The sequence below is a fragment of the Equus asinus genome, chromosome X (genome assembly GCF_041296235.1).
Source record: "Equus asinus isolate D_3611 breed Donkey chromosome X, EquAss-T2T_v2, whole genome shotgun sequence".
NCBI lineage: Eukaryota > Metazoa > Chordata > Mammalia > Perissodactyla > Equidae > Equus > Equus asinus.
This window is the reverse complement of record NC_091820.1, coordinates 94,931,252-94,957,116: the sequence shown is the minus strand read 5'-3', so window position 1 is coordinate 94,957,116 and position 25,865 is coordinate 94,931,252. Positions and strand designations below refer to the sequence as shown.

General features: G+C 39.4%; 1 protein-coding gene across 3 annotated transcripts in view; it reads right to left on the bottom strand.

Annotated features, from left to right (window-relative positions):
* CENPI (centromere protein I) overlaps positions 1–25,865 on the bottom strand; it is a 63,576-nt gene that overhangs the window by 15,739 nt on the left and 21,972 nt on the right. For all 3 annotated transcript variants that reach the window (XM_044763980.2, XM_044763981.2, XM_044763979.2), the window contains exons 8-19: positions 25,513–25,602; positions 25,046–25,174; positions 24,643–24,810; positions 24,377–24,497; positions 22,977–23,068; positions 21,319–21,436; positions 21,165–21,229; positions 13,970–14,064; positions 4,241–4,376; positions 3,224–3,348; positions 1,211–1,259; positions 856–1,074 (exon numbers count right to left, since the gene is read on the bottom strand). In XM_044763980.2, coding sequence (XP_044619915.1) covers positions 856–1,074; positions 1,211–1,259; positions 3,224–3,348; positions 4,241–4,376; positions 13,970–14,064; positions 21,165–21,229; positions 21,319–21,436; positions 22,977–23,068; positions 24,377–24,497; positions 24,643–24,810; positions 25,046–25,174; positions 25,513–25,602 — 1,407 coding nt within the window. The remainder of the gene's footprint in view (positions 1–855; positions 1,075–1,210; positions 1,260–3,223; positions 3,349–4,240; positions 4,377–13,969; positions 14,065–21,164; positions 21,230–21,318; positions 21,437–22,976; positions 23,069–24,376; positions 24,498–24,642; positions 24,811–25,045; positions 25,175–25,512; positions 25,603–25,865) is intronic.

Sequence of the window (25,865 nt, the reverse complement as noted above, 5' to 3'; positions counted from 1 at the left end):
TAATCGTCCTCTGTACTTTCCCTATACTACCCATCATTCTTTATTCTAAGATACCTGTTTAATTCCTCTTCCCTGACTAGACTGTAAGCTCTAAGAGGGCAACACCGAGATGTATCTTGTTCACCACAGTGCCTGGTTCATTGCATATGTATATTAAATACTTATTCAGTGAACATCTTCCCCCCTTTTTTTTCATTTTGCTAGATTTCTCAATGTTCCAGCCTGTTGAGGGAATTCTGAATCCGGATTCTATTGGTGTATTCGTAATCCCATCCCAGTTGTGTCATCTACACATTTCATATGCACACCATTTGAGTTCTTCCTCTAGTCACTGATAATGTTGAAAAGGACAGGGCTAATGATAAAGTCTTGAGAAGACCCTCCCCTGCCTGCATAATGGTATCAACCCATTAAATCAGCAGTCTTTGGCTAAGACTCCAACTCTAATTATAATATTATCTAGCCTACATTTTCCATCTTGTCTAGAAGGATTTTATGAAAGCTCCAACTTCTCTACAGCCTTTTTGTACCTGCTACCACCTCTACCCAAGCAGAACTGAACTAATAACCATTCCCTCATCTTTCTCACAACTGTACCTTTTCTCACTTCACCACACTGTATTTTAATAATGTTGACATGTCTGTCTCTGCCACAAGCCCAAGCTCTTGGAGGGTAGAGACTTAAGTTAATTTTGAATCCCCAGAGCCTAGCACAATGCCCAAAATTTGGCTGATACTCAAAAAGGAATGACTGAACACGTCTTGCAATTCACAGACACTAAATCTGTGGTATTTCCTGTTTCTGCCATCATAGTATTCCTATAGACAATCTAAAAATCCTTTAAATACCCTTACCTGTAGCAGAAAGGAAGCAGCATAACTCAATAGAGCAGGGTGATAGACTAAATTTAAACTGCTTTTGTATTGTGCTACTCCAGCTTTTTCTAAGACTTCGGGGTCAATATATAATCCTTTCTGGAAGGGTTTGGATGTCCACAGACAACCAACCATGGCTGTCAAATAGTGATTAAATTCTTGATAGGTCTTGTTGCTGAAATTGAACTCTGACTTTGTCTATTGGGAAAGAAAAAAAAATTGTCATTATTATCTCTTCTCCCTTTCCTTCTTATTCCCAACAGGTCATATATATATATATCTGGACTCAATTTTTAAGCAATGGTGCTTTAACACAGAGGTTTATCATCCATACCTTTTGTACCAACTCATTTTTCTTTGCAGCAGTCAAATTTGTACGATACCTAAAAGGGAGAACAAAGAAACTTTTAACATTAAATGCCTTTGAAATGTAAACATAAACAAAAGTATACATTTTAAAAGTAAATATATGCAGATATGCACATACACAAATATCCACCTGTCGAGTTAAGGTTTTTATCCTTTTGTGGTATTCTCCTCAAAGAATAAAAATTAACAGAGGCTCAAATATTGAGTTGAACATTTAAGACATGCACTTGACTGTTTGTAAATTATACTTCAATAAAAAAATGAAGGAAATGCTTTTAATATTTCACTATTAAAAAATTAATAAAGGCTCAAGGGGCAGGCCCTGTGGCCGAGTGTTTAAGTTCGTATGCTCCGCTTCGGCGGCCCAGGGTTTCGCCAGATCAGATCCTGGGCATGGACATGGCACCGCTCATTAGGCCGTGCTGAGGCGGCATCCCACATGCCACAACTAGAAGGACCCACAACTAAAATATACAACTATGTACTGGGGGGATTTGGGGAGGAAAAAAAGGAGCAGAAAAAACAATTTTTTTTAAATTAATAAAGGCTCAAAAGCAGTCAGTCACTGATACAGAACATACTTTTTCTTTTTCTTTCTTTTTTCTTGGTGAGGAAGATTGGCCCTGAGCTAACATCTGTTGCCAATCTTCCTCTTTTTTTCCCCCCTCCCCAAAGCCCCAATACATAGTTGTATACCCTAGTTGTAAGTCATTCTAGTTCTTCTATGTGAGATGCCACCACAGCATGGCCTGATGAGCAGTGCTAGGTCCATGCCCAGATCCAAACCAGTGAACCCTGGGCCACCAAAGCAGAGCACGCAAACTTAACCACTCAGCCACAGGGCTGGCCCCAGAACATATTTTCTTAATGTGGAAAAAAAAAGTGCAGTACAAAGGCTAAAGGGGAAACTTACAAATGTAATTTTTTTGTCTGAGAACTAATATCTAATTAATTTTAGATATTATGGAAATTAGTATATTGAGAAGGAGATCTGATCGGTGGTTACCAGGGAAAAGGGGGGGTGGGGGGAGGGTACAGAGGGGGAAGTGGTGTACCCACAACATGACTAACAAAAATGTACAACTGAAATTTCACAAGCTTGTAATCCATCATAACATTAATAAAAAAAAAAAAAAAACATTTTAACTTTGGTATAGTCCTACAAGTTATGCCAAAAGGGTCTACACTTATCAACTAAAAAGAGTAATTTCAGTGCATGTGAAAGAATTAGAGGGATAAGAAATAATACCTATGGTTTCATACATGTGGCAATAGCTCCCCGTGTCTCCCAGAAAATGTTCTTTTTACCAGAGAAGCAACATAGACCTAAAGCAGTTGTCAGCAAATGACAAATGTTTCTTTAAGACACAGCAATGAGAATTAACAGTTCTGAATGCAGCTGCACCATTGCACAGAGGGTCCTTATTTTTTCTTTAAGACTGGCCCTGAGCTAACATCTGTTGCTTATCTTCCTCCTTTGTTTTTCTTTCTTTCTCTCTCCAAAGCCCCAGGCAATAGTTGTATATCCTAGTTGTAGGTCATTCTAGTTCCTCTATGTGGGATGCTGCCTCAGCATGGCTTGATGAGTGGGGCGTAGATCTGTGCCTGGGATCTGAACCGGCGAAACCCTGGGCCACTGAAGCAGAGCATGCGAACTTAACCACTCGGCCACGAGGCTGGCCTCAGAAGACCCCTTAACTATGAATTTTTTTAATCCATATTCCCCTAGAGCGACATTTTAAAAACAACACAGTTAAAACAGCTCCATGTTGGAAGGTCATTCCCAAAAGAAAGCCATGTTTCCTACTTCCAGAGGCCCTGGCAGAAAATGGATAATAATTTTATTGCATTTAATGTTCTAATATTATATACAACAAATTTATTGTGGCATATTTAAAAGTTATAATTTATTGCATAGTTGAAAATGAAGACAGAATTATGATATACTAATTTGTAAAATGGTAAAAGGGCTTCATACCTGTGCATAATGTAACAGAGCTGGTTCAGGATACTGGAATCCAGGCTGAGGAGTGCAGAATAGAAGATCCCAGGAGGAAACAACACCACTAATGGAAGGTTATAACTTATATATACGTCACACACCTTTGGGAAGAATGATAATATCAGTATATCCAGATTATTCCCCAGAACTCCTCCACCAAGTTCACCCAAAGAATCATCAATAGAGAATAGGCGATAATAGAACATCAAGTTTGGGCCTGCCTGATTCATAAATAGAATAGGTAGCCACAAGCCTGCTTAAAAATGTACCTCACCAAATATCAGCCTTACCATAGAGGATTATTTCTAGAAGATCTTATTAAAATCTTGCATTTCTTTCTGGGAAGAGATCTTAGAGTTGGGGAGAAAGGGGAAGGGAGCATTTCTTCCCCCTTAAGTCCCCAAAATACTGATTTATCATATTAGTTAGCTGTCAACCTGGAAAACAAAGGAGCATGCTTCTAAACAAACATAACACAACTAGGTATTAGTGAAGGGAGGAAGCAAGGAAAACTGAGATTAGCAGGTACTTCCTAGATAATGCTTCTGTCCAAGTCGAATACTATAAAAGAACAGAACAGGACCGGAATCATAGGTACCAGGAGAAATAAGGTGGTTAAAAGGTGGGAGTGGAGAGTTGAAGAAATAATAAAGTATTTTCGTTTTTTGCCAGGGGTTGGGGATGTACAATGGATGAACAAAAAGTGATGCTAGAGACAGACTTCTGTCTAGGGCTAGCATTATTCAGGGGAACATCTATCAAAGTGGTACCTGGACTTTTCAAAAAGGAAGCATTTGGTTTTTCCACTTTGTTTTATGAAAGTCAGTTATTCAGGCAAGAATACAATCATTAACTTCAAAATATGTAGTTTATTCTAATTATGCTAATAAGGTCATAGCCAAACTTCATGGTTGTACATAAAATTTAAGTAAGAGACCAGTAAAGAAACAGCCATCACAAAAATCTAAACAGGGAAAACGGAATGCGTGCTACCTTCTCATAGAAATCCAAAATGAAGTGCAGCAAGAAAGTGCTGTTGCTTTCTAAGCGCATTGCAGTAGTGGACAGCCACCCTACATAGCGGATCAGTTCAGACACGGAGTTCATGGAGCCACCTAAAGTTGTCTCTCTGCAATAAGAAACCGTGACATTCAGATCCATATTAGCAAAAGGCTTCACAATTTCCAAGTTAAAGCTGGATAACATATAGCAAAAAGTTGTCAGAGATTTCAGAAAACGATCAGTGCTCCAATGTATAATTCACTTTTTCTTAAACCACAGTGATTCATCATAAACTACACAGCCCTCTAGGGAGCAGTTAAGTGAATTCACAGAAGAGCCTCAGCAACCGCTCTACTAGTAAATACCAGAGAAATAAAGGATTAAGCTCCAGACAGACTTTAGATAATATTACCAATGTCCAGGGACCATAACAGTCAGAAAATTAGTTTCTAAGTACCCAAATCAAAACTCAGTTTTGCCTGAATTCCTGAGCTAAAATGCCGTAAAAAATATTTTCACTCTAATTTAACTGGAATTCAATTTAATCCTAAAACTGAATTAGTAAAATTTTTGGCATCTTTCATTCTTCCAGTAAAAACCAGATCTGGATATTTTATATTCTTCTCAGGTCAATGAACTGTGTCTCTTTAAATCACACATGGGTATAACTGGTTCAGCCCATTTATCTACTTACCCCGTCCTTCAATTTACTGTTGAGTGGATTAGGAAAAGACCTAGAAATGTGATTACAGAGCTTTCCTCTCTGATCTAGGTAGCCAACAATGGTTACGCACAAGGGAAAAGGCACAGTATATAGTCTTAGAGCTTGAGATGATGATGATAACTCTACCACTACCCACTGCCATGATGGTTCAGTGCCAGAGCAAACAGGGAAAGATCAGGAGACCATCCAAATAGGCGGGCATCCATATAGTCAGCCAGCTATGTGCAAAACTATATTTTAACTGTGATTTTTGGCAGCACTTGGCAAATGCGTCTGAAATCATTTGAAACCATGGTGATTGCTCAGAACAGCGTCTTTTGAAGTGTTTCTCTATAGGACACTACTGGCATTTTGGATGAAACTATTCACTGTTCAAGACTGTCTTCTACTTCCCATCCACTTGCAGCACATTTAGCACCCATGGCTCCCACCTACTAAATGATGGTAACACCCTCTCCCAGTTACCATGCCAACCAAAAATGCTTCCTGGTGAACCACTGCTGAGCAGGGTTTCCCACCCTTCTCTCCTTGTGATCTACAACTACAATTTACTCCCTCTTTGACAGTTATATGGCATATGGACATACGATGGAAACAGGGCATTACACCTATATAGCCAAAAGAGAAGGAATTATTGAGAACTTAAGAGCTATATTATATAATGTCAAGTAGTATTATGACAAGCAAAGTTATCTACATTTATGTCCATTTATTTAAGAATTTTAGAAAGCAGAGCTCCTTTTTAAATGCCCTCCCCAAATTTATAACACTAATTCTAAAAGGATCCTTGGATTTTGGGAAAGAAAATATAGAAATTTTAAGTTGCCTATATCAGGGGTAACTAAAACTTACATTGCAAGTTGGCCAAAGATTATAGATGCAAACACACTATTCTTATTAGAACTGAGGTGTTCAAAGAGGTTAAGCATTTAAACAAAAATTCTTTATGATAGTGGTTCTCAAACTTCAGCTTGCACCAAAATCATGGAAGTATTTGTTAAATCACAGACAAACGGGCCCTACCTCCAAAGTTTACTTCAGTAGGGTCTACGGTGGGGCCTGAGAATCTGCATCTCTAACAAGTTCCCAGGTGATGCTGATGCTACTGGTCCAGGGACCACACTTTGAGAAGCACAGCTTTATAAGATGCTTTCACTTCCCGCTAATGCTGCACTTCCCTCTAAAAGTGACCACACACACCTGATGTATGGAAGCACTGCAATAATGAATATGAAGAATTGAAAACAATTTTCCAGGCTACTCCCAAGAAACTTCTATTCTCCATTCTCCTATCAAAGGAGGAGATGACTATAGGGATAAAACATATAGAAAAATGAGTCTGGGTTAATCTAACCAAGCTAACTACTAGCTACTTGCAACTGAAGTCAAAGTCTTTACCTTATGAAGTAAGAATGTGACTGATACTATAGTGAATGTGAACACCGATTAGATATTGAAGATATTAAGAACTACTAATTTTTGAGGTGTTGTACTGGTATCATTTTTCACAAGTTGAAAGAATGCCTGGGTTTGGCTTTAAAAAAATCTAGTATAGAGGAGGAAAAAAGTGAGGGTGTTATAGATGAAAAAAGTTAACCATGAGGAAGATCCAAGATGGCGCCGTGAGTAGTCCTCTTTGTCTCTCGCCCTTCGAGTCTACAATTATTTGGACACTTATCGCTTGACAAAGGATATCCAGACAGCATCTCAGGACGTCTGAGACACCCACGCGACTATACATCGGAAGGCGGATGGACTTTCCTCCGGGAGGATGTGGAAATAGGTGAAAACTCTCCGACCCCGACAGGCAGCCTAGTACCCGCAAGCGGCTTTCTTCCAACAGACGCCCCCAGAGGATCCACACACATCTACGGCAGGAGCGAGAACACAACAGAGGAGCGACGGTGGAAACAGGTGACCAGAACCCTACCTAAACCCCCCGCAATTACTCCTAAACGCAGAGGGAAACTTTGGAGTTGCACACCTGAGCCTGCGGGGAGAGTCTCTCCCCGCCATTGGCGGGGAGACCCAGCCTGGTGCTCGGGGCGCCCGGAGGGTCCCAGAGAGAGACACGGAGGGCACGGAGGTCTCCCAGCTGCCGTTGCCCGCCCCGTGGGACTAGGGATTGCCGGAGATCTCAGAGAGGACCGGGGCTGGGGGAACTTTCAAAGGCCGGTTCTGCGACCCGGAGGGGAAGCGCCGGAGCTCCGCCCGGGCAGCAGACAAAACTCTCTGTCTGCCGTTAGCAGAGGGGCCACGCTGAACATTCACGGCTCCGGGAGAGGCCCGGAGAGAATCCCAGAGAGCGGGGCGACCCCCAGCTGCCGTTGCCCGCCCCGTGGGGCTAGGGATTGCCAGAGATCTCGGAGAGGACCGGGGCGGGGGGAACTTTCAAGGGCCGGTTCTGCAACCCGGAGGGGAAGCGCCGGAGTTCCGCCAGGCAGCAGACAAAACTCTCTGTCTGCCATTAGCAGAGGGGCCACGCCCAGCATTCAGGGCTCCCGGCAGAGGCCCGGAGAGAAGCCCTGAGGGCGGGGCGACCCCCAGCTGCCGTTGCCCGCCCCGTGGGGCTAGGGATTGCCGGAGATCTCGGAGAGGACTGGGGCTGGAGAGAGTTCCAGAGACCCAGCTTAGTAGCCTAGGGGGAAACCCTACAGGCTCACAGCAGCCTTAGGGAAAGCCTCTGCACAGCACCAGTAGAAGGCACCCAGACGCCAGCCACAAGGCTGGAAGACCCCAGGGCAAAAGCAGCATAGCTAGGTGTACTAACCACAGACTGTAGAAGATGCCAATAGCTCTCCTGCGACCCATAGAGGACAAGTGAGATTTGGGGGGTGCCGACAGCAACGGAGCGACAAATATAAGTGATCCCACCCCTGGCCGCTGGAAAAGCCCATAACACTGTTGCAGACCCCAAGGAGAGAGCACATCTAGGTGGGCTGCAACAGTAGGCACCTGCAGCCTGAAGCCCCCCTGTGACGGCCCCCACGGCAGAGGAGGGAATCCAAAGGGCCACTGTGGCTACGAAGAGGGGCCCAGGCCCAGTTAGCAACTACGGACAGGGTTCCTGGTTGGTGAAGTATAAACAGCTGCTCCCCCCACCGCAGCAGCTGAAACAAGTGAAAGGAGCAACTAAACTCTATCTCCCTGCGGAGGCACAAATCAACAACATCAAGCAATATGAAAAAATACATTAAATCTCCAGAACAGAAAGAAAGTAACAAATACACAGAAAACAATCCCAAAGAAAATGAGATATATAACCTAAATGATGATGACTTCAAAACAGCCATCATTAAGATTCTCAATGAGTTAAGAGAGAACTCTGACCGACAACTCAACGAGTTCAGGAGCTATGTCACAAAAGAGTTTGATACGATAAAGAAGAACCAAACAGAAATATTGGAAATGAAGAACACAATAGAGGAGGTTAAGAAAAATCTAGATGCTCTGAACAGTAGGGCCGATAATATGGAGGAAAGAATTAGCAATTTGGAAGATGGCAATATAGAATTGTTGCAGGCAGAGGAGGAGAGAGAAGCAAGACTTAAAAGAAATGAAGAAACTCTCCGAGAATTATCAGACACAATTAGGAGATGCAACGTAAGGATTATAGGTATACCAGAGGGAGAAGAGAAGGAGAAAGGGGCAGAAAACCTATTCAAAGAAATAATGGCTGAGAACTTCCCAAATCTGGTGAGGGAGATGGATCTTCAGGTGACAGAAGCCAATAGATCTCCAAACTTTATCAATGCAAGAAAACCAACTCCATGGCATATAGTAGTGAAGCTAGCAAAAGTCAACGACAAGGAGAAAATATTAAGGACAGCCAGGCAAAAGAAACTAACCTACAAAGGAACCCCCATCAGGCTATCAGCAGATTTCTCAGCAGAAACTTTACAGGCTAGAAGAGAGTGGAATGATATATTCAAAAATCTGAAGGACAAAAATCTACAGCCGAGAATTCTCTACCCAGCGAAAATATCCTTCAAATACGATGGAGAAATAAAAACTTCCCCAGATAAACAAAAATTAAGGGAGTTCATTGCCACAAAACCTCCTCTTCAGGAAATCCTCAGGAAAACCCTCATTCCTGAAAAATCCAAAAAAGGAAAGGGGCTACAAAACCAAGAACAGAGGAGATAAGTAGAAGGACAACAACAGAGAGTAGCAGCTCTACATCAGAACAGATTAAACCATGGGACGAGAAACAAAGGAAACTGAAGAAAACCAGAAAACAAGACACAAAATGGGAGTGGTAGGCCCCCACGTCTCAATAATCACTCTAAATGTAAATGGATTGAACTCCCCAATCAAAAGACACAGAGTGGCAGGATGGATCAAAGAACAAGATCCAACAATATGCTGCCTCCAGGAAACACACCTCAGCCCCAAAGACAAACACAGACTCAGAGTCAAGGGATGGAGAACAATACTCCAAGCTAATAATGAACAAAAGAAAGCAGGTGTCGCTATACTAATATCAGACAAGGTAGATTTCAAAGCAAAACAGATAAAGAAAGATAAAGAGGGACAGTATATAATGATAAAAGGGACTCTCCACCAAGAAGACATAACACTTATAAATATATACGCACCCAACACAGGAGCACCAAAATTTGTAAAGCAACTCTTAATAGAACTAAAAGAAGACATCAACAACAATACAATAATAGTAGGGGACCTCAACACACCATTAAGACCAATGGACAGAACATCCAGACAGAAAATCAACAAGGAAATAATAGAATTAAATGAAAAATTAGACCAGATGGACTTAATAGATATATATAGAACACTTCATCCAAAAACAGCAGGTTACACATTCTTCTCAAGAGCACATGGAACATTCTCAAGGATTGACCATATTTTGGGAACCAAAGCAAACATCAATAAATACAAGAGAGTTGAAATAATATCAAGCATCTTTTCTGATCATAACGCTATTAAACTAGAAATCAACTACAAGAAAAAAGCAGAGAAAGGTGCAAAAATGTGGAGACTAAACAACACGCTTCTCAACAAACAATGGATCATTGAAGAAATTAAAGAAGAAATCAAATATTATCTGGAGACAAATGAAAATGAGAACACGACATACCAAATCATTTGGGATGCAGCAAAAGCAGTCCTAAGAGGGAAATTCATTGCAATACAGGCTCATCTCACTAAACAAGAAAAAGCTCACGTAAGCAACCTCAAACGACACCTAACAGAACTAGAAAAAGAAGAACAAACAAAGCCCAGAGTCAGTAGAAGGAGGGAAATAATAAAAATAAGAGCAGAAATAAACGATATTGAAACAAAAAAGACAATAGAAAGGATCAATGAAACAAAGAGTTGGTTCTTCGAAAGAATTAACAAAATTGACAAACCCCTAGCCAGACTCACCAAGAAAAGAAGAGAGAAAGCGCAAATTAATAAAATCAGGAATGACAGAGGAGAAATCACAACAGATACCAATGAAATACAAGAGATCATAAGAGAATACTATGAAAAACTATATGCCAACAAATTGAACAACCTGGAAGAAATGGACAAATTCCTAGACTCCTACAATCTCCCCAAACTGAATCAGGAAGAAATGGAGAATCTGAATAGACCAATCACAAGTAAGGAAATAGAAACGGTAATCAAAAACCTCCCCAAAAACAAGAGTCCAGGACCAGACGGCTTCTCTGGAGAATTCTACCAAACATTCAAAGAAGACTTAATACCTATTCTCCTCAAACTGTTCCAGAAAATTGAGAAAGATGGAGAACTCCCTAACACATTCTATGAAGCCAACATCACTCTGATCCCCAAACCTGACAAGGACAACACAAAGAAGGAGAACTACAGGCCGATATCACTGATGAACATAGATGCAAAAATCCTCAACAAAATTTTGGCAAACCGATTACAGCAATACATCAAAAAGATTATACACCATGATCAAGTGGGATTTATACCAGGGACACAGGGATGGTTCAACATCCGCAAGTCAATCAACGTGATACACTACATCAACAAAATGAAAAACAAAAACCACATGATCATCTCAATAGATGCAGAGAAAGCATTCGACAAGATCCAACACCCATTTATGATAAAAACCCTCAATAAAATGGGTATAGAAGGAAAGTACCTCAACATAATAAAGGCCATATATGATAGACCCACAGCCAACATCATACTCAATGGACAAAAGCTGAAAGCCATCCCTCTGAGGACAGGAACAAGGCAAGGGTGCCCACTTTCACCACTCCTATTCAACATAGTACTGGAGGTGCTGGCCAGAGCAATTCGGCAGGAAAAAGAAATAAAAGGAATCCAAATAGGTAACGAAGAAGTAAAACTCTCGTTGTTTGCAGACGACATGATCCTATACATAGAAAACCCCAAAGAATCCACAGAAAAACTATTAGAAATAATCAACAACTACAGCAAAGTAGCAGGGTATAAAATTAACGTGCATAAATCAGTAGCATTTCTATACACTAACAATAAACTAACAGAAAAAGAACTCAAGAACTCTATCCCATTCACAATCGCAACGAAAAGAATAAAATACCTTGGGATAAACTTAACCAAGGAAGTGAAGGATCTGTACAATGAAAACTACAAGACTTTCTTGAAAGAAATAGGCGATGACATAAAGAGATGGAAAAACATTCCTTGCACATGGATTGGAAGAATAAACATAGTTAAAATGTCCATACTACCTAAAGCAATATACAGATTCAATGCTATCCCAATCAGAATCCCAAGAACATTCTTCACAGAAATTGAACAAACAATCCTAAAATTCATATGGGGGAACAAAAGACCGCGAATTGCTAAAGCAATCCTGAGCAAGAAAAACAAAGCCGGCGGAATCACAATCCCCAATTTCAAAACATACTACAAAGCTACAGTGATCAAAACAGCATGGTACTGGTGCAAAAACAGGTCCACAGATCAATGGAACAGAATTGAAAGCCCAGAGATAAAACCACACATCTATGGACAGCTAATCTTCGACAAAGGAGCAGAGGGCCTACAATGGAGAAAAGAAAGTCTCTTCAACAAATGGTGCTGGGAAAACTGGACAGCCACATGCAAAAGATTGAAAATTGACCATTCTTTTTCACCACACACCAAAATAAACTCAAAATGGATCAAAGACCTAAAGATTAGGCCTGAGACAATAAGTCTTTTGGAAGAGAATATAGGCAGTACACTCTTTGACATCAGTTTCAAAAGAATCTTTTCGGACACTGTAACTCCTCAGTTGAGGGAAACGATAGAAAGAATAAACAAATGGGACTTCATCAGACTAAAGAGCTTCTTCAAGGCAAGGGAAAACAGGATTGAAACAAAAAAACAGCTCACTAATTGGGAAAAAATATTTACAAGCCACTTATCCGACAAAGGGTTAATCTCCATAATATACAAAGAACTCACACTGCTTAACAACAAAAAAACAAACAACCCGATCAAAAAATGGGCAGAGGACATGAACAGACATTTCTCAAAAGAAGATATGAATGTGGCCAATAGACACATGAAAAGATGTTCATCATCGCTAATCATCAGGGAAATGCAAATCAAAACTACACTAAGATATCACCTTACCCCCGTTAGATGGGCAAAAACATCCAAAACCAAGAACGACAAATGTTGGAGAGGTTGTGGAGAAAGAGGAACCCTCATACACTGTTGGTGGGAATGCAAACTGGTACAGCCACTATGGAAAACAGTATGGAGATTTCTCAAAAAGTTAAAAATAGAAATACCCTATGACCCAGCCATCCCATTACTGGGTATCTATCCTAAGAACCTGATATCAGATATCTCAAGAGTCCGTTGCACCCCTATGTTCATCGCAGCATTATTTACAATAGCCAAGACGTGGAACCAGCCTACATGCCCAGAAACTGATGATTGGATAAAGAAGATGTGGTATATATACACAATGGAATACTACTCAGCCAAAAAAAAAGACGAAATTGGCCCATTCACAACAACGTGGATGGACCTCGAGGGCATTATGTTAAGCGAAATAAGTCAGTCAGAGAAAGACGAACTCTATATGACTCCACTCATAGGTGGAAATTAGTATATTGAGAAGGAGATCTGATCGGTGGTTACCAGGGAAAAGGGGGGGTGGGGGGAGGACACAAAGGGGGAAGTGGTGTACCCACAACATGACTAACAAAAATGTACAACTGAAATCTCACATGGTTGTAATCTATCATAACATTAATTAAAAAAAAAAAAAAAAAAAAAGTTAACCATGAATTGATAACTGTTGAAGCTGGATGAGGCATACATGGGGGTAACATTGTACTATTTTCTCTACTTTTGGTTATGTTTGCAATTTTCTACATATAAAATTTTAAAAAATTAATATTAAAAAATAATGTGCCTAATAGTAGAATACAATAGCCAAAGCTTTTAGGTAGAAAGAGTCAAAACATATTGATTAGGCAGTTCCTTGAAATTCAGCCAGTCTTTTATTTTCACTTTGAGGGTAAAACACACATTTAATAATCATCATCATAATGGAAATTTGGGCTTCTTTTTTATTCCAAAGTGAAAATAAATTAATGTATAATGACCGAAATACATCTGAGAAACATAAAAAAAGCTGTACAGCAAAGTGACAGATTTTCCTAGCCATAATCAAAATTGACTCTACATACAAGTAAGAATACATTTTATAAAGTGAGCTAAACTGAGTGGAAGCCAAAGTTGCAAGTTCTAACGTCAGTTTTCCAATGTTTTGCTACATTAACTCTTGCAAGTCACTTAGGGGCTTAGGGGTTGCTTTCTGATTTATATAATAGAACTTGAAGAACGAACCTTCCTCACAGGATTGTGGGGAAGAAGAGTGAAAAGTAACAAAAATTTGTTTAGAAAAGTAAGACTAAGCATGTACATGAAATAATTAGGTCTCACGCCACACTATTAAACTCCATACGCCAACATTTTTCTATAGATCACCTATTGTGGAGGGTTGTAAGATAACTCACAGAGGACTGTTCATCACAGGTTTCACGTGGATGTCCACAGAAAGACACAACAGCCAGTTCTGCAGTAGCTCTTTCAGGCTCTGAAGAACACTACACTGAGGGGGCAAAGCAAAAAAATCATTTGTAAAATCATTCAGACATACCATCGTGTTGAGAACTAAAAGACTAAAGCAGAGGCTTAGAGGTGGAAGGAACCATGGAGATGACGGCATCCAATTCAGAACCCAATGGCTGCTACTCCGACCTAATCAGTCTCCAGGAGATAGATGAATGCAAGTACAAGTTTATTTTGCCATTTTCTCTACAAGAAACACACCTCTACAGGGTTGTCCCCAACTTATCAGCCTAGGAAGAGATTCTTGTATCTCTAAATTACAATCAATAATAACATAAATTACATCACCAAATACAGCATCACCCACACCTTATTGTCTCCACTCAGAGATCCTTTGAAGTTGCTACAGATGAGTTTCCCCTTTGTGTCTACAACTACAATTTACTCCCTTTTTCATGGTCAGAAAATTTATCTTATCTTCTGTGACTGTGGAAAACAAACAATTCTAGTCTTTCCTTTCTCAGGCCTTGCCTCGATTTCCCAGGGCCGTGTTCACACAAAAAATATAGTCTTGACAGAAGTATGCCTGGGGCTTTTATGAGGATAAATCATAATATCTATAAATTTGAAAGCGATTCATGCCATCCCAAAACCTTATACAAGAAGCCTTTCTTAAACATCCTTGATAGACAATGGTCTAGATACTATTTGAGTAACTCTAGCGATAGGGTACTAACTGCTACTTCATAGAAAAATTAATATTTTTTTAGAAATGAACACCTTGCATTCAGGTTATTAAATACGTTCAAGTTGAAAGTAACCTTGGAGTCATTTAAAACAATCTTATATTTTGGCGTCAACCAGGGAATTTAACATTTGAAAAGGTATTCAATATTACTATGTCATATTCAGAAAGCAAAAATCCTTAATTCCCCACCCACTTACTGCACCCCATCCAGCCCCCACATTAAAGGAAGGCATGAGATTTTTATGTTTATGAGAAGGGGATATTAGTTAAAAAAAAAAAAAAGGGTTGAGAAACACAGCTCTACCCTACATATGAACCTTCTCTACATAAATATCCCCAGTAGACAGACATTAAATCTCTGCCTGCCCTACTCCCCTGTTGGGAAATATACTACCTCTTAAGGTCCTTTATTCCATTTAAGTCTGGTCTACCTATAAGATACTGCCCCATATCTAATCCTGCCTCCCACAGCCACACAGAAATCTATTCTTTCCATGTGACACTCCTTCAATCATTTGAAGGGGACCAGAAAATCTTAGTCTTTTTTTCCTCCAGGCAAAATATCCCTGGTTCCTTTACTGTCCCAAGCTAGAAATCTTGAGGTCATCTTGTGTTCTTCATGCTTTATTTCCGGTCACCAAATCCTATCATTTTTTTTCCCCTTCAAAAATGTCCAACTTACCCATTTCCTTCCAATCCCTTTATAACTACCCTAGACCAGGACTTCACATCTCTGAGATTACTTTATCCTCCTAGTTGGTCTTCTTTAGTCTTGTCTCCCAAACCCCAATTCTTTCTCCATGGCTGCCAGACTCTTGTTATTTAAATAAGCCACCCACTATATCCATCTTCCTTCAAAGAGCTTGCATCGCACATCCCTTTGGCAAAGGAACAGCAGTATGTATCAAAGTCATGAAAATGTTCAAGCCTTTTCCTTTCATCCAGTAACCTCACTCCTGGAAACGTATGCTAAGGGAATAGTTCAAGAAGAGGAAAAAATCTAGATTATGAAGCTGATCAATACAATTATCTATTCCTACAATAGAAACAAATTAGAAATAATAATAAGGAAAAGATTAAATAAATTATGGTATAATGTCCATGGACTATGAAGTCACTTTAAAAACATTAGGAAGACTATGTGGAAATATAGAAATTGTTACACATTAATTTTGTAATCTGATTTTTAAATTTATGCCGACTATGTTTGTAATTATATAGGAGATATAAATCAACATGGATAAAAATTTGAAAATTAACATGCCAAAATGAAAATAGCAATGTTACAGTAGATCTGTGTGTTTTTCCCATTCAAAATTCTTCAGTGAAAAAAATTGTTTGCTGATAGGCACAACTGGCTAGGCACAAACAAAAGCACTGAAAATGTAAAAATACTTTAATAGATTTTTTAAAATATTATTTATTAGAAAGAGTAATCAAAGTATGCAATAACACAGCAATAATTAGTTACTAAAAGCCTCAGAAATCAACTGCATTTTTGGCTAATTCCACCAAATGTCACATTACTGTATCCTTAGTCACCACTCAGAATGGAAGCCCCTTTGGTCACCTATCCTTTCTTGTGCTCTATTCTGCTCTGTGCTTCTTTCCCCCTTTCACTGATCCCATCCTTCCCAAATCTTTCACTTGCAGTTTCCAGAACCTCCAGTCCAGGGTAATCTAAACCCACACCTTCATAGTTGTCAAAGTATGCTTTCTGTGTCTTCTTACACCAAACATATCTGGCTCTCCCTCACCACCCAACTAGGACACTGTTTTCTGTGAATATATTTCCATATCCCACTTCAACACCTGGAGGTAAGCACTGTCCTAGCTCCCCATTACTAATAAGAGAACAGGATATAAGCCCTTTCTGTGAGAAGATAAATACAAAATCAGAAATGAGTCTCCTGGGGCTGGCCCTGTGGCTGAGTGGTTAAGTTCACTCACTCTGCTTTTGTAGCCTGGGGTTCGCCAGTTCAGATCCTGGGTGCAGATCTAGCACCGTTCATCAAGCCATGCTGAGGTGGCATCACACATAGAGGAACCAGAAGAACCTATAACTAGGACATACAACTATGTACTGGGGGGCTTTGTGGAGAAAAAAAAGAGGAAGATTGGCAACAGATGTTAGCTCAGGGCCAATCTTCCTCACCAAAAAAAAAAGAAATGAATCTCCTTTTAAAAAGGGAGTCGGGGCCGATCCAGTGGCATAGTGGTTAAAGTTTGCACAATCCGCTTTGGCCTGGGGTTTGCAGGTTCAGATCCCGGGTGCAGACCTAGCACCACTTATCAAGCCATGCTGTGGCAGGTATCCCACATATAAAATTGAGGAAGATGGGCACAGAAGTTAGCTCAGGACCAATCTTCCTCAGCAAAAAGAGGAGGATTGGCAACAGATGTTAGCTTAGAGTTAGTATTCCTCATCAAAAAAAAAAAAAAGAAAGGAGTCAGCTTTTTTTTATTGCAGTAACACTGGTTTATAACACTATAAATTTCAGATGTACATCATTATATTTCAATTTCTTTGTAGATTACATCATGTTCAGCACCAAAATACTTATTATAATCCATCACCACATACGTGTGCCTAATCACCCCTTTCAGGAGTCAGCTTTAATGAAAAAGATACTATAAGAAATCAAATGAATCTGGTCTTTAATGAGGTGTCACAGAAAAAATTGCCTTGTTTTACAAAACCGTCAGCCCTCCGTATCCATGAGTTCCACATCCGCGGATCCAACCAGTTGCAGATCAAAAGGCCTATGATGGTTGCATCTGTACTGAACATGTACAGACATTTTTTCTTGTCATTATTCTCTAAACAATACAGTATAACAACTATTTACATTGTTTTAGGTATTACAAGGAATCTAGAGATCATTTAAAGTATACGGGAGGATGTGCATAGGTTAGTTATGTGCAAATACTATGCCATTTTATATAAGGGACTTGAGCATCACTGGATTTTGGTATCCACAGGGGTTCTGGAACCAATCCCCTGCAGATATTGAGGGACCACTGTGTTTAAAAATATTTTGTGAGCTACAGAACCTCATTAGCTAAATTACTGCTAACATTAGCTAAATTTGTTAGGCTAAGGTCAAAGACCCCCACTTCAGATTGCACTTTGCTATAGCCAGTTTTTGTCATGAATTTGACTATCCTTTGGTTTTTTATACACAACACAAAAGCTATCTATCTTCAACACTGTTTCCAAACTATTACTCCTCCTTTCTTATGTAAAAAACCCTTTCTCCTTTGATGTTTATACTATCCAACTACACTAGCTTTTACTTTTTATCCTTTCATACCTCTGCTGTCTACCCCCTGAAACTCATCTACATTCATTGAGGACCTTAGCACTCTCTGTCTCATGTCCTGCCATCAACACCTCAGTATGTCAGTGTCCACGAAGATGATCCACCCAATACTTTGCATTCACAGTTTCTTGACCTCAAACTAAATAACCTTCACCTTCATTCTACCTTAGTTATACACTCCCACAGCCACACACTAGACTTTGTCATAACCTGAATCGAACCACCACCGAAATCTACTACTATCCTTTCTTTGTCATGACTTCCTATTCTTCCAGCATTCTGACACCCCCACCTCCAACTATAGCTCCTCTTGCTCTTCAACTTCAGAGACATTCAATCCCTTGATTTCCTTTCCTTTTAACCTCTATTTTCAGGCTTTTCAGCCTTCTCCTGGCCTCATCGCCCTATCTAGTCTAGACTACACTGCCCACCATTCACAACTCCCTTGCACTCCATTCAACCAGCAAAACTCCAACTGATTGAATCTCGTAACTCACTTTCTCTGCTCTCACACCTGAGCTGAAGAAAAACAGACAACTATACAGACCACTCAAAATTTGTGGTCTCCAACTTCACCTGGGCCCTTACTGAAGCTTAATAAGCCTTTTACTTGTCTTCAATCAGCTTTCCCTCTTCCATTTTTCTCAGCGACTGTCCTAAGCACATAATACCCTCCTGAAGCCTCCTACTCAATTCTGTCCTCTATAATGCACTTCTTATTTTGAGAAATTTAACATTTTTAGGCACAAAGTATTTCAATGTCTCGCCCTTTCTTCCAACTCTACAAATATATCTATATATCCACCTAGCTATAAGTCCTTATAAGAGAATAAGTTGTACCTCTCAACCCCCGTCATCCATTCAAGCAAATCCCTCTACCTAGTTTTAAAACCAATACTTTCATGTTTCTTCTCAAATCCTGCACCATCGATTATCCCCTATCTTTCCTCCATTTTCAACCTTTCTCTCTTCTCAACTGGCTCCTTCTAGTCTAGCTACAAACATGCACAGGTTTCTCTCATTCTGCAGTCAAAAAAAAAAAAAAAAACCCACAACTTCCCCCAGCCCCATGACAACGATTTCTCTACCTCTTCTTTTTATAAAAACATAGTCTATACTCATTGTCTTGTCTTCCCTTCTCACTGACTCCTCAAACTTGACAATCTGGCTTCTACCCCTACACTCCACTGAAACTGCCCACAAAGGGAGTCAAAACCTCTACTATCAATTTCAAAAGAAACTTTTCTTGGTCCTTTTCTTTCTGGACCTTCCTGGGATATACAGCAACATTATTCCTTCACTCTTTCTTGACAACCTGTATTCTCTTTGCTTACTTGGCACCGCTGTTCTTCTGGTTCTTTTCATGTCTCTTGAAAAGATTCCCTCATAGAGTCTCCTTTTCAGCTGAGACTTAACTACTGAGAATTCCTCTGAGTTCTGTTCTTAGCTCACTGTCCAGTTCCCCTCCTCCATCTCTTCCTCTCCTCACCCCCCCACACTCAAACGCAAATACACATGTGTGTAAAAATGTATATATACTTACTAGGTTGGACCATATGAAACTGCCAATTGTCAAACATCTTTGACCTACAAAAATGGCAATTTCATATGGTTCAACCTAATATTTATAAATAACTCTCTAGATTGGTGGAACACGAGAAGAAACAAAAGACTAACCAAATTAGAAGATCGGAAGAGAACCACAAAAAGCTGCAAAATGAAGTTCCTGAAGATGTATCAGCTGGGGAGAAGTGTGTGTATTGCCGTGTGAATAATGATATTAGTCTGGGGGCTGGCCCCGTGGCCGAGTGGTTAAGTTCGCGAGCTCCGCTGCAGGCGGCCCAGTGTTTCGTTGGTTCGAATCCTGGGCGCGGACATGGCACTGGCTCATCAAACCACGCTGAGGCAGCGTCCCACGTGCCACAACTAGAAGGACCCACAACAAAGAATATACAACTATGTACCGGGGGGCTTTGGGGAGAAAAAGGAAAAAAATAAAATCTTTAAAAAAAAAAAAATGATATTAGTCTGGTACTAAGTTACAAATACAAATAAACCTCAAATCCAAGTTAGTGTGATAGCTAGTTAATAAAGTGCCATTTGATTATGACAACCACTAACCAGGACAACGTATTTTTTCTGTAAAGGTGGCCAACAGTGATTTAAGGTGAAAAAAAGTTATAAAAGGAACACTATTTGGGAACAGAAGTAACCATTCTATAAGAAAGTGGCTCTCAAATTCAGTCAGGCAGGACTCCTGGAAGCCACAGTGGTCTTTTTGGAGAACACCCCGAAACAGTAACATTTTCACTATACCATATAAGATTGGAACATTTTATTAGCAGAAAATGACTATATTATATAGCATGAATGTCACAGGGAGTTTTGTTTGCTTTGGTATTACTGTAATCCTAGTGTCAAAAAGAGTGTCTGTACACACTATGTGCTCAATAAATATTTGTGAAATGAATAAGTGTATCTACAAAAATATCAACCACAATGATCAAACTAAATATAGTTAAGTATTTCTGGGTTTGTTTTTATTAATACTCATTCGCCACCTGTTCATTCACTTTGTCATCTGCTACAAGTGAAAATAGTTTAGGAAAACTGTATGTGACAAAACCTTAAAAACAGAAAATTCTATGCATTAACTTTTTTTTTCTTAAGGATTGGCACCTGGGCTAACAACTGTTGCCAATCTTTTTTTTTTTTTTCTGCTTTATTTCCCAAACCACCCCCATACATAGTTGTATATCTTAGTTGCAGGTCCTTCTAGTTGTGTGATGTGGGACATCGCCTCAACATGGCCTGACGAGCAGTGCCATGTCCGCGCCCAGGATCCGAACCCTGGGCCACCGCGGCGGAGCGTGCAAACTTAACCACTCGGCCACAGAGTCAGCCCCTATGCATTAACTTTGATTTGAGTCACGGCAGCACCTCAAGTCCAGGTCTGAGAGAATCCTGTTAGAAAACCATTGCTATAATGTGGGTTTGGAATCGTGTACCACTGGCTATAGAATAACACTTCTCATTGAATCTAAGTAAGACAGGGTTTTTTTTTTTTACCTTGAAATAAATGGTTGATGTAAAGAAGAGCTGTGCTAGATGGTCAAAAAGAAGTGGTTTCACCTCTAGGAATTAAAAAAAAAAAAAGATTATTCAAGCTCCTTTTAATTAATATTACATTGGATTAAATGACTCCAAATTTCATGATACATACCAGAGAAGCTACTAAAAGGAATCCAGCTCACAAGTTGAAGGAACTGTGACCGACAACAGAGGCCATCCCAGAGAGGAAGACTCTTATACATGAATGCTTCACAGGAATAAAACCCCTCCTGTAACACAAGTCGATAGCAAACACTTATATGGAACTCTTTAGTCCATAACCATGCTAAACAACCAGTTTCTTTTGCGCTATAGTTGCTTTATTTAGACTACTTATTCTGTCATCAATATAATAAAAGCTGTAGGTTAGGTGACAGACTTCCTCATAAAAAGGATCAGATGATTAATATTTGATACATTAATACTGGGATACATTTCTATCTTTATCAAAACAGTTTTCAAACACCGAAAAAGGTAAAAAGTCAAATTATGGAATATTTTCAAAGATAAATGAAATTGTACTACTTTGGAGTATATGCAGTCACTTGAACAGTCAATAAAATGTATACAATGTTATAATAGGGCTGGAATTTCATTACAGGCCACAGACCAAATCCAAACTCTGGGCAGCTCCATCTGGAGAAACCTGAGTGTCCAGGCTGCTTATGTTTCCATTAAAGAGAGGATCCAGGGCTCTCTTTTTTACCTTTGTCACCCTGGGCCTTTGTCACACCTGGGCCTTCAAGTGGCAAGCACCAGGACTCCATCCTAGACCTTCTTCTCATGACATGAATTCTCTGGACAATCTCATCCATAACAGAGCTAAAACCACCACCTACGTCATGAGTCCTAAATCTATATCTCTAGCCCAAATCTCATTCCTGAGCTCTAGACTCATTATCTGACTGCCTACTGGATATGACCTCTTAGATGTCCCATAGGCATCTTTTAAATCAAATTTTTCTTTCTTTCCAAGCCTGCTCTGCCTATATTCCCTTTCTCACTGAATGCCATCATCCTCCCAAGCAGGACACCTAAAAAGTCAACCTAAGTTCGTTTCTTTATCCTCACCACTATCATCCACATCCAACTTCCAAATCAATGGTTTCACACTAAATCCTTAAGATTTATAGCCAACAAACATTTATTGAGAATCTCTTTTGTACCAGCTACCAAGCTCAACACCTGTACATGAAGAAAAATTAGACATGGTTCCCACCCACTGTGAGCTCATACTGTGTAGAAAAACAGATGCTGAAATTGTCATGATACAGGTAAACACAGAGAGTTAGGGGAGCTGATAGAACAAACAGCTAATCCAGACTGGGTGTTGAGTAAAGGCTTCCTGATGGTACTACTACCTGAGTTGCAGCTTAAAGTACAACTCAGGGTTACCTAGGCCAAATAATTAATTGGCTGGAATATATTCAACATTCAAAAACTATGTGATTATAGGAACACAGGTAGTAACCCCATGAGATTTATCTTACTGGTTAATTCAGTTAATTGAACGCATTCAATTACATCTTCAGTCTGTTCTCTTAAATTATAGGCCTTTCTCTCTTATTTGCATAATTTAACAAATTCTTTCTTCAAATCCAACAGTACAGACGAATGTCAGTTCAACTCGGTTCTTTTTACAATTAATTTTAAATTGAGCAAATACTATTTACAAAAAATGTCAAGCGCTAAAGAAAAGGTATTCAATAGATATCGAAATAAATTTTAGTAAGAAGTGGTGAAGTGCGTACAAAGCAAGTGGAATCTTACTTGTAAGAAGCATTCTGCTCTGATGATAGTGTCCAGGAAGTTGGTAAATTCTTTTCCATGTTCATAATTATCCACCTTGTACCAAATACATTCTGGAGCAGAAATATTAAACATAAGCATCTGGTTGCACAATAAAATCTACACAAAACATAATTACCACAACTCTAAAGCGACAAATAAATGACAAATATAAACAGACCATCACTCTTACACAGCCTAGCCAACTCACACTGAAGACGGTAACATGTAAGTGGTGGTAATAGTCAGATGTTCCTCAAAAACTTGGTAATATAGGGAGAAAGCTTATAGGGAAAAAATAATCTGGTAAAATTCACATATAGTTGTCCCATGGTATCTGCAGTGAACTGGTTCTAAGACCCTCCCGTGGATATCAAAATCCTCAGATGCTCAAGTCCCTTAGTCGGCCCTCTGGATCTCCGGCCTGGCATCAGCGATTCAACCAACCATGGACCGTAAACATTACACAATTGTTGGTTGGTTGAATCTGCAGATGCAGAACCCACAGATACGGAGGGCCGACTGTATCATGTGATTAGCTTTATGTCACATAGTAATCCAAGAGACTATAAATGGATGAATTGAAAGTTTGAGAATGTTCTAAACTTCAATTGAGCTGGGGGTAATCTAAGAGTGGAAGGACTTTAGTAAGTGGAAATCTAATAAACTGTATCATATCCTATCTAAAGAAAGGCTCTGAGTAGGAGAGTTAGCCTGAACCGACTTTAAACACTTGAAGAGTCAGGAATTGCTTATCCAGGAAAGAATCAAGCTGGCAAAGAGAATAATATCTCTGGAGAAATCGATCCCGTTGGAGGAATGAAATGATCGAGATTTACTATGGCCTGGATGAAAAGCTCCCTCACTGCCCTTTCCTCCAATTCTGTAATTAAGAAATCTTCTAATGACTAATTTGGCTCCCATATATACTGATAGCAGAGAGGAGATAATCTAGTTAGCTGACATGAACATTTTGGTCACCAGAAAGCATTACTTCCATTACAAAATAATAAGTTGACATTTTGGCTTATACAATTGTCTCCTCTGAGTTTGGTTAGCAGTAATCTGATGATTCTGGGGGCTTAACGGCAAGTTTCTGGACATACAAATATGAATAGGCCTTGGAGTGTGACAGTCATCAATGGGTGAGTTTTGGTGGCCATTTAGCAGTGTTTCCTTAACAGCACACCTCCCTTCTCACTGCCCCTTAAAATTATAACAATAGAAGCATTCAGGCTCTGAATATATGATTATCAGAGAAACAACCACAGCATATGAAGGCTATTCTTGTATAGAATTTGGCACCCTTATAAAAGAAACGCATTTGTAAACTATCTCATACCTTCCCCATTCATCCAACACTTTTAAGTATCAATTTTTACCTTCTTGTAGTGTTTGACTCAACCAGTGATAGAGCCTCAGTAAGACGGACTCATCTTTGACACAGTTAATATAGTGAAGTAGCACAGAGTTGTTCAGCACGGCACCCATCTGAGAAGGCAGCTGCAAAGACAGCACAAGTGATTAACCATAAGGATTTGAAAAGTAGGTCAGAGCAACAAGGAAATCATCAGATAGGAAATATATAAAATAAAGGCCATGAAGATCAAATGGAAAATGCAAATAAGCACATGGTCCAGTCACATACCTCTAAGCAATGGATGTTCTGTAACAGTTGAGGGAAGCTTTTAAGCTGTTCTAGTGGAAATGATCCATTGCTACTGAGACAATCAGAGAGACTCATCCCTTTTTTTCCACATTCTTTACTGCAGCTACTAGAATTTAGCACTGGTATAACTGAGTGAGAATTCCATTTCTAAAGAAGAAAGACAATAAAAAAGTCTATCAATGGACTAAAGAGACTACAAATTATAAATGTAAAAGCAGTTGTTAAGGTGGTTCAATAATGGAGTCTGAATGTGGTTTGCATAGAATCCTGAGTAATTAAAAATGTATTCAAGTATCTATAATCTTTTCCAACATCTGAATGGTTATTGGTTGGATTTAACAAAAGAAGTCCACGCAAGTCATTTGGGGTTTTAGATACTTACTCTTTTTACAGGACGGGCATTAGCTGGACCTAACATCAGCTTTAAAGGTTCTGGAGACGGTCTCTGATTCCTTTGCCTCACAGCAAGTAGAGCTGTCTTCCACAGATTCTCTGAATTTTTGAAATAGATCTATAAATTTGGATGTAAAGTACATGAGAGTAAGTACCCATAAGTTGGAGCAACATAAAATCTGAAACTCTTCATTAATTAAAAGTATATTAATTATGAAATATTTTGCACTGATGCAATTCCATTGGAAGTTTTTTTTTCTGACCAAGAAACTATTAAATACATCAAATGGAATCAAAACAAAGTGCCAATCCCTAAAAAAAATTCCCCCAAACAGTGCCACAACATTAGATATTAAAACAGTATGCTGTAAACATTTTAGTCCAAATCTGTAAATTAATTTAATCAAAATAACATATTTCAATCTCAATACGAGTTATAGCTCCTTAATTCCTTACCTTCCTCCTTACAGGCAAAGACACAGAAATCAAAGCAGGAGCAAAGAACTTATATAGTGACAACAAAGCCTGGAGATGAGGCTGCATTCCCTGAAATAAAATAGTTTTCAATTTTCAATTCTGTGGCCAGTAAGAAAAAAAAAGTAATGAGAAAATAAACATATTAAACACGTATTCAGACCCTAATTTTACTATGTCATACACCTATAGGAAGATGCTTCAGAAAATCAAGGAATGAATAACCAGACATTTAAATCAACTCTCATAAAACAACCCTCACCCAACTGTGGTCTTCTCTTTTATGACTTTTTCCCCTATTTTACTTCTTCCTTCTATTTTCTCTTCTTCTCTTC